Consider the following 12,566-nt stretch of genomic DNA (forward strand, 5'->3'; position numbering starts at 1 on the left):
AAGCAGGATGACTGATGGCACTTTCTTACTTCATTCTCTGAGAATTGAGCAAATTAATTCCCAAACAGAAATTCAGATTTTGTATGGACATTGTAAACATAAGTAAAAGAGGAGGGGATATTAGAATAAGTGCCAGAATTTTCATAGAAGCCACAGAAGGATGTGTTGTTCCTCTGTCTGTGTTGAGGTGCCTGTAGTCTAATTGCAGAAAACAGGACAAACAAAACAAAGAATTGTTGAAAGTGTGCACTGTGAGGAAGGTATACTAACTTCATAGACTGTTCTTGCAGATGCATAATGCTGGATTCTGTTTGGAGAGTAAAGCTAGTTAAAGTCATGATGCAGAAATTGGCATAGAAAAGGTAAAAATAAAAGGATACTAAGAGGAGGGCTGAGGATAGCACTCAGAGCTTTCTGCAAGAGCTCCAGTCCTAATATATAAAATAAAAGCAGAAATCAGTTGCTTGACTTAACTGACTTAAATTTTGAAAATTTAAAACAGCAGGTCTTTCGTGGAATGAAGGCAACATTTTTGCTTCCCTGAGTTCTGCACAGCTGAACAAGATCAGCTGGGTTGGTTCTTGCCTGGGGCATCTCCAAAGATGGCCCTGGAAGAAGAACTCAGACCTGAGAAATTTTGAAGGGTCACTGTTTTTACTGTGGTTGAAATCCTTTGTAAATGCTCAAGGGCTGTAGCATTTGCTAAGAGGGTGGCAGAGGAGCCAGTGTTTATTAAGTTAACATAACAGTTTGTGAGAATTGCTGACTTTCAGGCTTTTGGAAACTCTGGGTCTTCAGTTACACATAGAAACAAAACTTGATTCTGTGTGTTGCTTCAAGCTCCTGAGAACTTTCAAACTAAGCTACCCAACTCCCTTGCACTTAGAGAAAGAATAGATACAGTAATTTCAGTGTCTTGGCTGAATTCCAGTGAGTAATTGCATTCGGCTTATCTAAATTTCCCTCTCCAGTTTGAATTGGTTGAGATAGTTCCCATCTTCTGTTTTCTGCTACTGTTTATTTTGGTGAGTGGTGTTAAATAGGCTGTTTTTTCAACCTGACATTGCTGTGTTTTGTTAGTAACTAAAATTATTCCAAAGTGTGCATATGATTTGTAAATCACTTTAACTACCTAAAAATAAAAAAATATTGTATCATGGTATCTTTATGATTTTATGGAGAAACAGTTGTGAAGTATAATTATTTTTGTTTGGAAATGTACTTTAATAGGTTGCGTATACACATTATGTGTTTTCGAAATTCAGAAACTACTAACTCAGCTCCACAAAAGGCAAGGCAAGTTTTAGACCTGTTTGCCGAAAATGAGAGAAGTCATCCTCCTACCCAGTCACATTCGAAAACAGCAAATATTTCAAATATAAAGGCAACTTTTTTTTTCCAAGGAGATATTCTTCCCATATCTGAAAAATATTTTAACTGTATTAATTAATTTTGGTTTAAACGTTGTGTGGGCTTCGTATTACCATTCAGTTTATGCTGTAGGTTGGTAGAGCTCCTCATGGTGTGTTTTATTCATTCAATGAGTATACCTGGTTTCTGATAGTCAGTCAGTCATGCAGTGAGTGTCTCGAATGTGCGTTAGACAAAGGCCGTTCTTGACTGTGTCTCAGATGACTAAGGATCTCATATTTACATACTGTGCCTCTCTGGGGCAGAGTAGTGTAAAATGCACGTTTGTTGAAAGAAGACTAATAGACTAGTAGGGAGTTGTCCTGGTCAGATATTATGCCTCTGATCTCCACCACTGTGCTGTCTGTCGTATTTTCATTTTGTCCCAGTGAGTACATAATTTTTGGAAAAATGGACTTGGACCACTTTTTTCCATTCTCTCTCACTCTTCCCAGCAAAGAAGAAGAAAATCATTTGCTGTTGCTGTTAGGAATAGAAAGTTATTTTGTATGATGTCAGCTGTTAGCTACACTTACAGACCTTCTGGCTCCGCAGTGTAAGGTGGAGTGCAGGTAGCCTTTCTTCTGTAGAACATATCTTGGAATTGTGAATAATTTTCCTTTCTCTGGAATACTGATGATATTAAAAGTTTTTCGGCATGAGCCCTGAGAAATGAAGTACAGAAAACAGCAGACAGAATTTTTCCAAGCTCTTACAAAAAAAGAAAGCCTTAAGGCATTGTTGTCTGTGTCCAAGGAGGGGGAAGCCAGTGTGCCCTTCAGGTAGTCTGTGAGCTGGTTTCTCCAAGTCTCTGTAGAGATCTTCTCTGAAGAATGTGGTTGTTGAGAAGAAGTGAGGATATGTGCCTGCTCTGCTGCTCAGGCTACATCCTGGAGAAACAAGGGACTGAGCTTGCCCTGGTTTTTAATACTCATTTAGGAACCTCTAAGTAGGGACTAAAAGCTCCCTCCAGTATAGAACTCTGTATACTTAAAAAACAACTAGCCTTCCTGTTCTGTCATGATGGACAAGCATACATGGTCACAGTAAAAGGAATGTAAAAACAAAGCAAACCTTGAGGAACAGCAAATGAAAATATTAATTTCATTTTAATTTTCTTTTGCATTTCATTATATACACTAAAGTCTAAATTCTATATTTTTTCTCCTAAGTCAATTCATTATCTTTTGATTTTTCAATACCAAATTGAACAAAGTAGTTGATAAGGGCTAGTATATATCCACTAGCTTCATCCTTGAATCTGCTCTGGATCTGTTCCTCAGCATGTGGACTGAATTTGTGCTTGAATATCCAGGAAACTGTAAACATCTTTCATTCAGTAGATATTTCTACAGTATGGCTATGAAATAAAGATTGTATGAGAGGCTTCTGGTACAGTGTAACAGTAAGCATAATGGTATAAATTCTTTTCTTTCCGAGTACAGAGCTAGAGACTAAAGACCCTGAGTTTTCAGATATGGTATAATCAACTATTTCAACTAGCTTGGCTTTAAATACAAAATAATCAGAGTCGGCTTTACAGTAACTCATAGGAATGTATTGGATAATTTGTCATATATTGTGCCAAATCATTTGGAGAAATACGCTGAATAGCTGCAGGAAAGGAAAATGAGTTTTAAGTGAATATGACTGTTGAATTTTCAGGAAATAACTCTGTATATCATCACCAGTGACCCTTCCTTTCAAATATTTAAGTATGTTCAAGACAGACACATTTATATGTGCTTTGAGACCAGTGGTGCATTTGAAGTTTAATTAACAGTTGGTAATTATATAACCTGATTAAAAATATGCATTTCTGGTAATTACTATTATAAACAACCTTAAAATACCAAAGGCATTAGTCTTCACTAAAAGGGCCAAAATGGATTTTGGAAGATGTGATCTTAAAATTATTTAATTAGAATGACACCTCCAGTATTACACTTGTAAAAAGAATACAAATGTATTTTTACATAATGCAAAAAATCATAATGTTAGTATATGGTATTATTTACATTACTACTGTGCATTCATCATCTGAATATCTCAGCCCAAGTGTGTATTCTTTGGCTGTTGAAAGTGATCTATCTCTCCAAACTATCTAAACAATCCTTGCTAGAAACTTTTAATGCATTCTGATATGTGCATGTTTTTTGTCCTTCAAGCCTACCCAATAACAAGACTAGCATTAAAAAAAATAAAAAAGTTTCCTTTGATGAGCAAGTTCTTCTGTTACAAAGGTACATTTTTCTGTCTTGTCCTGGAATACTGCATTCAGCTCTCAGGCCCCCATAGTAAGAAAGACATGGACCTGTTGGAATGAGTCCAGATGAGGGACATTAAAATGATCAGAGGGATGGAACACCTCTCCTGTGAGGACAGGCTGAGTCAGGGTTGTTCAGCATGGAGAAGGGAAGGATCTGTGGAGACTTTATTTCAACCTTTCAGTACCTAAAGGGGACCTACAAAAAAGCTGGAGAGGGACTTTTTACAAGGGGATGCAGTGATAGGACAAAGGGAAATGGCTTTAAACTGAAAGAGAGAGTAGATTTAGATATAAGGAAGAATTTCTTCACCGTGAGGGTGTTGAGGGAGTGGAACAGGCTGCCCAGAGAAGCTGTGGAAGCTGCATCCTTGGGCAACCTGGTCTAGAGGAAGGTGTCCCTGCCCATGGCAGTGGGGTTGGAACTGCATGATCCCTTCCAATACAAACCATTCCATGATTATACGAATCCTATATTTGAGCATATTGAGCTTTGACGGCTAACTTATTTGTTCTTTCCAGAACGGCTTTTCTCTTTTCACCTTTTTATTCATTTATTTTTAATTCCTATTAAGTTTGGGTCAGGTAAAGTGTTAGAATTTGATCTTATACATTCAAGTTTCTTCAGCAGTTTGGAGTTACCCTTTTTTAAATGAGGTATCTTGAACTTTAAAGAATGGATGACTGCATGTTAAACAAATGAAGGAAAATGATGCACTACAATTGAAAGCAAAAATGGGAAAAGTGAAGAGGAGAAACACTGGATGAAGTGACAAGTGCTGAAAAATCTCTGGTATACAGAATGGGAGCACTGTTATGATGGCCATGGGGAACAGCCCCTAATTTTTTGAAAAGGTGGAAAAATAAAAGAGAATTGTTGTGAGAGAGTATAGCGTGGTTATCACTTGAGGCAGAGCCAATAAATTATTTTCAAGCATGATTTAGGTAAGCAAAAAGTTCTGATCAGTGACCTAGAAAATTATATGAATAAATGTAGTTTGTCAAGTTCTGAATGAAAGACTTTTAAAATGTGGATCTAGAGTGTTCAATAAAACAAGCATAGAGAACTAGTTTTATTTTTGTTATATGGTATCTGTGGCAAGTGAAATTGGTTCCTAAAATTTCCCTCAGTCGTTCTCTAACAGACAATTGTAATTTCTTTGTGTGTTTGTACACCAACAAATATGCAGTTCTTGTCTCCAGTGGCAACTCACAGGTATTATAGTATATTTAACAGTAGCATAAGGTCATTGGCTACTGGGAGACAAAAGAGCAAAAGGGAAAGACGGCAGTTGACCAAAGAGGGGAAGGGACTGTGTTTTGCTTAGTGTAAAGAAGAAGTATCCTTTTTTGCTATACGGACCTGTTTATTTTAGTAGAGTTTGCTTTTTTTTCAGGTGCAGGTAAAAAACAACATTTCAAGTCAATACGTAATTCGTACACAACCAACAAACACATGTCTCTCCACACTGGAGTGTGCAGCTGTTGCTCTTACTATCATGGAAAAAAATAAGAGTATACAAGAGGTATGTAACTGATTTTAAACATTTGAGTTTTTCTGTTATGAGTAGTAGAGGGGCAGCAAAGATACTTAGCTGTTAATGTCATATTTGACTGTCGAAGTCTTAACAGCATTGTAATAGTTGTTTTGCATAGCAAACTAAAACAGGAATGTACCAATAGAAATTATTTTTCTTCAGATATTTATTAACTCTTATTTGGTTCAGATTACTGTGACTCTTTCTTGTTGTGTTCCAAAAGCCTCTATAATCTTCCTATTCTGTATTCAACATTGCTGTCAGATTGCTGAGGGAATTTGTTAGATACAAAGGCCTTGAATGTTTGTTTTGCTATTCCTCTTTTCAGTGTGTTAATTTGTGGTACAGCATTTTCTGTTCTACCCTATAATGGAATTAGATTGGCTCTTTTGCCACAAAGAGTTGTCTGAAGATAAACCTTGGCAAGACTCAGGGCTAAAAATCTTGCATTGATGATGTTTAAAGTACTAGTTAGGGCCAGATCATGTCCTGTAACAGGCTGTATTTGGTCCTGCAATGTCCACCAAGGCTGAATGAAGACCACTTGTCTTATAGACCAGTTTTACCCTGGCAGCCCATTTTGTGTGTGGAGTAATAGATTGGTTACTGAAAACAACTGCTGCATTCCTAACCCATTTCTTAAATTCCTCCTTTTTTTTTTTTCTTTTCTTTCTTATTTTTTCTTCATTTTCTTTAGTTGTCTAGTACTTTCCCCAGGTACTTCCCCTTTTACAAGTTTTCACTGTGCAATCTTCGGGTTCATTTGTCTCAGGATTTGAGTTGCCTTTTTCCTGTACTTGTTACTCAGTCTCCATTTTCTTCTCCCCCATTTTTCCATTTGTCTTTTCTGTTCACTGTTTTGCTCTTGTAAGTTTTATGCATTTTTAACTCAGCAATCCTAGTATTTTCCAGTTACTTCTGTCCTTCTACCTCATTATTCTTTCCCATCACATCCTCTCATCTTATACTACTTTCTTACTCATTTCTTCCTGTAATTCTAAATATGATGAGAAGAGTGACTCAGATTCTCTTCACCTCTACATTACTTTTTTTTCCTTTTCTTTTTTTTTTTTTTTTAAGTTGATTTATGGGGCATATCGTATATGCTGTGCTTGCCACAATACAGAATGAAAATCTGTAGAGATGACAGTTGGAGACTTGGGCCAAGACAAATAGAAGTACTACTGTGTATATTGCACAGCAAATAGTGAAGAGATGTGCTGTTGTAGTTACCTCTTCCTGTGGTGTTTTTCTAAGTTCCCTTGACATTTTTTGTTGTAAAACTTCAAAATATAGACTGTGTACCAGACATGTAATATACTAAGTTGCACAAATTTAACATGCTAGTTTGATTTTAAAAAACAAAACAAAGTTTTCCTTTACTTGTATTAAACTGTTTTTTTTTTTTCTACTATGTTAATTAACTATAATCAACAACTGCTAACAACTGTTCAGTTGCTATAATGTATGGAATTTACATGTTGCACTCATATTACTGAAGTTATATTCAGTCTAAAGTATTATTAGTACTTTGTAGCAAAGGAAGATATTAATAAATTTGACAGAACTTATAGCCTGTAATCACTCTGATGTCTAATTTTCATGAAGCCAGGAAGGCATGACTATTATTTAGTTGATTAGTAGTTCATTGTTACTGAATAATGTGGCAAACAGTGCTTGGAATTAGATTTTTGTGCTGGCTCTTGAAGGCTTTGTGCCATTGACTTTCTTGTGCTTTTTCCTAATGGTAGGTAAAACCTGAAGCCACTTAAAGTCAGGAGAATTTGTTCATTTTAAGTTGTACATCCTGTAATAGATGTTAGGAGGTAATGTATATGTATGCATACCTTAAAATGATTGTTTACTTCATTTGAGAACAAAATTGTCATAGAAACATTCAGATATTTTCACCATTGTCTTCATAGTCTGATCGTGGGGAACAGTATTCCTTCAGTTGAGGCTGTTGGGAATTTGTAAAATATTTTTGGATATAACTTTAAAAAGAAAAGTATTTCAACATGTGAGAAACTTAAGAAAATTGGGAAATTAGTATCAGTAAAGTTTCTGTCTCTCTTACATTGGATATTCAGGTATTTAACTATCTTTCAATTTATGGTTAACTTGTTTAGTTAATATCTGAATTTAAAATTACTGAACTGACAAATGTCATTGAGAATAACAGATGCTAGACTCTAAAAAGTTTAATTTAGTTAGCAGACAGGTAGGATTAATTTCCTTTATAGTATGTATTGGTCTTGGAATATTTACTGGAGTCAAATAAAGGTTATATTTTTAAATAGATCAGTATTTCTAAATGGTTCTCTGAAGTCAGTGCACAGCAAGATAATATTTAACTCTCAAAAACCCAAAAGCTGATCACTTTGAGACAGGCAATTGAATATATCACTGCATGCAAAGCTGCAAGGGGGTATCTCAAAGATAAAGTGCTTTTGTTAGCCTCTCCCACTGACCTCCCTTTCTCCTGCAGCTGCGGAACACGAGCCACTGGGTTATGTCTTCCTGCCAGCCAGCTCACAACTCTTACATGTCACTGGAGGAATTTGGAACTTAAGAGTTCTAGAGTTTTAAGTTTAACCCAGGTCAAAGAATACTAATTGAACATTAGCCTTTTCCTTGCAAGTTGTGATCCCACTAGTCTGTGATGGAAGAGATTATTAAGATAATGTCCTATTTAATCTTTTGTGGCTGACATTAGTAATGTCAATTCAATAAGCCTTTTTCAAAAGACCTAAGAGTAGTTTTGCAACAGTAGACCCAGATCTGCAATCTGATTGTGTGCCTGGAATGTAGTACAGAAGGGTCTGTGAAAAGAGATTTAAAACTCATCCACGTATTCACTGCATTCTAGTGTCCACCCTGGGGTATTCCTATCCCTCTCAATCAGATAATGAATGTTTTGGTACTTGACCTCCACCTACTAAAAAAGGTTCCCAGGTCAAAAATTGGTTCTGTAGTTGGTGTAGAGTATGCTACCCCTGTGTCATCCTCTGTGACACTAGAGAATCACCTCAACATTAAATCAATTGCCTTTAGAACCAGACTGGAACAAAGTGTATGGCCACACAAGAAAATGTGGGTCATGAATTGGAACTCTGTGTAAATAAACTTTTCTAGATACTTGTGTATATTCTATGACAGTGTTGTTATCATATGCTTTTATGTTATAATTAAAGGAGGTAATTTTTTTACTGTAGCAGTTAAAAGTGAGAAATTCTGAAATTAAAGTGGGTTTTGTATATTTACTTTTTGCTTTGGCTTGCTAGGACAATGTTGGCATATTTTTCCTTCTTTGGCTCTTCTGTCTTATTCAGGCTGAGGGTCAATGTTTTCTTGGTGACTACAATTCCCAGTCCTATATTCTATTTTATCCCCACCTCTCAGAATTGGCCCAACCTACTTTTCCATGACAAAACTGTCAGTTTCTCAAAGATGCTTCTACGAATGTTGCAATAGCAACCAACTTCAGAAACATTTGTGCACTTTTTTATAACCCCTCTGAATTAAGTAGTGCTATTCCCAGCATATGAGATGGCAAATTGAAGTTGAAAACCATGGAAGGTGAAAAAGGGCATTTAATTGGATGCTCAGTATTAGTCACTTGATTTTTTGGTGTACTTGGATGATTCACATTTTACTTGGTAGAAAGCTCCTGCTTACTGCAGTTACTTTTGTGATTGCTTTATACAGCTGCATATGAGACCCTGTGATACTGAGTCAGAGAACCAGAAAATTAAGAAGCCACAATTAGGAGCCACTTGAGAGAAATTTGTTTTTTGTGACTTCATTAGACCTACATAATATCACTGGCCAGCAGCAGGGATACAGTCTGGTCTCTGGGACAGCAGTCCAGCTGCCTTTATCATGAGAATCCTCCTCAAAACCCTGCCTCAAGGTATTTTCCCACAAACACAAACAGCTTAGTTATTGTTACTTATTTTATTACAGCCTGTTGACTGAGCCACAGTAATTGATTGTAATATGTTACTAGAGTCAAGTTAAAGCCATAACATACAGTAATATAGCTAGGGCTGAAGTCAGGATTGAGTAGGTCAAAGGAAGTAATAAGGAATGACATCAAGTAGGTGGATGTATGTCTGCTATGTGGCTTCTTTTAAGTTCAAAGGTTGTATTTTATCAGCATTTATTATCCACGTTATATTTTGTTAGCGTTTTAAAGTACTGCTTGAATACAAAACCTGGAGTAATTGATACCTCTAAAATAGCTTACTAAAAGGTTTGCATTTTTGTTCCCCCCCACTCCTTTCTCTTTCTGCAGACTATACTCCGTCCACTTCAAGCTTTATGTTCTTTCCAGCTTCAACATGGTGCCCAGATCCATCACAGCAAGGAGCATCTTCTCAAAAATGGCTTGTATGACAAGCCAATGCCAAAGAATAAGCGCAAACTCAGAAGAATGGAGCTTTTGGTGAATAATGTTAAAATATAAGAAAACGGTACTGACAGTATGGTGGGATTTATTTGCAACTACCAAATGAATATGAATCTGGATTTGATCCAAATGGTTGACTGTACTACAATAAAGCAACTTTTAGGCCCTTCATAGGCATCAGTTTATCTGCTAATATGACAAACAGTAATGGACAAGCTTTTTCATTTTTGCAGTAGGCCAGGTGCCTTTATTCATATGATAGAAGATCATGCTGTTTCCTATAGAAAAGAAGAAACAACTTCTGAGCATAACTTAGAATTGTGTTATCTTTTGTGTGACAAGTATGATCCAGAGTGTGACTAGATAAATTTACTTTGGGGGAGCTTTTATCAGAATGAAAAGACAAGGAACATGAATGTAATGGAAAGGTAAGGCTTCAACATTTAAGTATAAAGTATAAGTATAAGTATATGGCATTTCTACAGAGCATTTTAGCTTCAGTATCTAATTACAGTAGGTTTTCAAACTGTAATTCATTATATTACTTAGTCCAGCTGAGCATAAGGCATGCTATTTGTATAGTTCTTTTTAACTTCGAGATTTTTATTTCTTATATTATTAGAATTCCCTTTTGTAAATTTATATACATTTTACAATGCAGTTTCATGCGGGTTTCATTTGTCTGTCAGACTTAATTTTTAAATTAAGCCTGCGTATGTTTTTACCAGAATCTGAATATTTCTGACTTACAAAAAGAAGGAATGTAGATAAATGATTTTTTTTAATTATAACTCAGGTGCTTCACTTTTACTTGAGAAAATGTCCTCTTCCACAGGAGAGGACATTTTATGGATATGGTTATGTCATAATTATACCCTGGTATGCAATGGCTATGATCCTAAAGGAATTAAAGAAGCCCAGTGTAAACAGTCCTGTAAGAAATATGATGTAATGACAAATGCTTATGTCTGGATACAGCCTACTAACATGATTGCAGATCCATTAGATTTATGTGTTCTTTATTAGTTCTAACATTGATATGACTATACTTCTTTCTAGTGGAAATTGCTAGAAGCAAAAGAATTGAGTATTTTTACTAACTTTGTGAAGCAATACTTTATGATCTGGAGGGAAAAAAAAAAGTGAAATAAATGTTTTGGTGTTCCTTTCTTCATGTTCATCTATGTCTCCTTCATGAAACAGCTTAAAATGCTTAATGTTTGTCTTTACTATCAGTTTCACTCTAGGAAACAACATGGAGCTAATTGGGTACTAATTAGTCTTAGAAATAGTTATTTCGTCCTTAATTTATGAGCTGCAAGGAAAGAAACTACAGAAGTGGGGGGTGTAAGCACAGCTAACCTATTTATTAACTGAAAGCATTTCTGCAATTAACAAGAGAGGTCAAAATGAGGTCAGAGATTAGCTAAGAAGTTTTAGTTAACCCTGAGCTAATAGTGACCTTTTGTTTAGGCCTGGATTAACAATTTAATTCGCCTGGCTGTGTTAGGAAAGTTTATGTAACCTTTTTCTCCTCTCTGGGTCTAGATAAATCCTGTATCTGTCACTAAATTCAGCAAACCTAAATTGGTTTTGACAAATCTGAAGCAAAACAGTCTCATGTGATTAATGATAACGCAGATGTACCCTTGCTCACGCTGGAACAGAGAGAAGGCATGTTTGTTCCTGTAGTGAAGCGCAGTGAGTCTGAAGTTGTGTCTTGTGCAGCTCGTGTGTGCAGACTCGTACATGACGCCTCCTCCAGCTCCTCTGGGGCTGGTTTGTCTTGTGCTGGGCTGGGAAGCTGTTTCCCTGTGCTCTGGGACATGGTCCAGCATTCGTAAGGGAACAAGACTATCAGGCTTTGTTGCTAATGCTGTATTTACATACACAGAAGATACTCACATTTAATGTTGTATATGCTAATTTAGGTCACCTTATTTTAGACTCGATCTAGAACGATAGTGTGTCTTTTAACCTACATTATGAGGATTATTTTCCTAGACAGAAGGCTAAATGTATCTTTTCATAAAATGTGAGAACAGAATGAAATTTGTATTACAGCCTGGGATTCACAGACATCTGCAAAATGCCTTAGAATTACTGGATCAGAGAAATAGTTGTCTTAATTGAGTTATAATCTTACATTAAATATTCTTGTGTGTGCAGTCTGTGCAGAGTTTTCATGTTTTTTTTCTTCAGTAAAGGACAAATTTCACACAGTTTACAATAAAGCGCTATTTAGTTTTGTTGATTCCTCTTGTTCTTTTAATTTTGCTCCTGTGGTTAATGGAATTTGTAGGATCTAATGCTGGATGCATGGAAGCCTTTAATTGCTAATTTCCTGTGTTGTACAGTACTAGATCAATCACTATGCAGCAGTTGATGAAGGAATGAAAAACATTTCATTGCAAACCTCCAGGCATTATATTTTTTGAGTTTTTTGTATGTCCCTTCTCAGCTGTAATATAGAGATCATTTAGATGCAACACAGCAGTCATATGAAGTTCAGTTTCACATTCGTTAGAAGCTATTAAGCACAAAATAAAATACTTCTTTTTTACTTTTTTTGGTGGAACTTTCATAGCTTTGGAAATACAGACAATAGAAAAATGTAAGAAGAGTTTAGAAAGTTAGTTTTGAGGTCTTTTAGATTCAGAATTTATTTCTAAATACCTCACCTCAAAGCAGTGGGTACTCTGACATCCCAAACTCTTTCGATGGAAGTTGTGCATGATGAAGTAGCACTCTTCGCAAGTAATTTCATTAGAATGAGTTTAATTTACAGTTTTAATTTTTACTGTAATGGTCAATCTGTTTGATTTTTTACTTACCAAAAGATTAATGAGTTAAACCAAACAGTCTAACTAGATATTGATTTAAAAAAAAAAAGGAATATGTTTGCTTCGAGTGTTTTGTTCTTTGTCCTTGTCCACCTTAT

General features: G+C 35.8%; 1 protein-coding gene across 3 annotated transcripts in view; it reads left to right on the forward strand.

The window, feature by feature from the left end:
* DTWD2 (DTW domain containing 2) overlaps nt 1–11,879 on the forward strand; it is an 87,584-nt gene extending 75,705 nt beyond the window's left edge. For 2 of the 3 annotated variants that reach the window (XM_065045347.1, XM_065045349.1), the window contains 2 exons: nt 5,056–5,202; nt 9,512–11,879. In XM_065045347.1, coding sequence (XP_064901419.1) covers nt 5,056–5,202; nt 9,512–9,682 — 318 coding nt within the window. In that variant the 3' untranslated portion in view covers nt 9,683–11,879. The remainder of the gene's footprint in view (nt 1–5,055; nt 5,203–9,511) is intronic. The other variant, XM_065045348.1, reaches the window with a different exon arrangement.
* The last annotated feature ends 687 nt before the right edge of the window (nt 11,880–12,566 follow it).

This window comes from Columba livia, chromosome Z (assembly GCF_036013475.1).
Source record: "Columba livia isolate bColLiv1 breed racing homer chromosome Z, bColLiv1.pat.W.v2, whole genome shotgun sequence".
In the NCBI taxonomy this organism is placed as follows: domain Eukaryota; kingdom Metazoa; phylum Chordata; class Aves; order Columbiformes; family Columbidae; genus Columba; species Columba livia.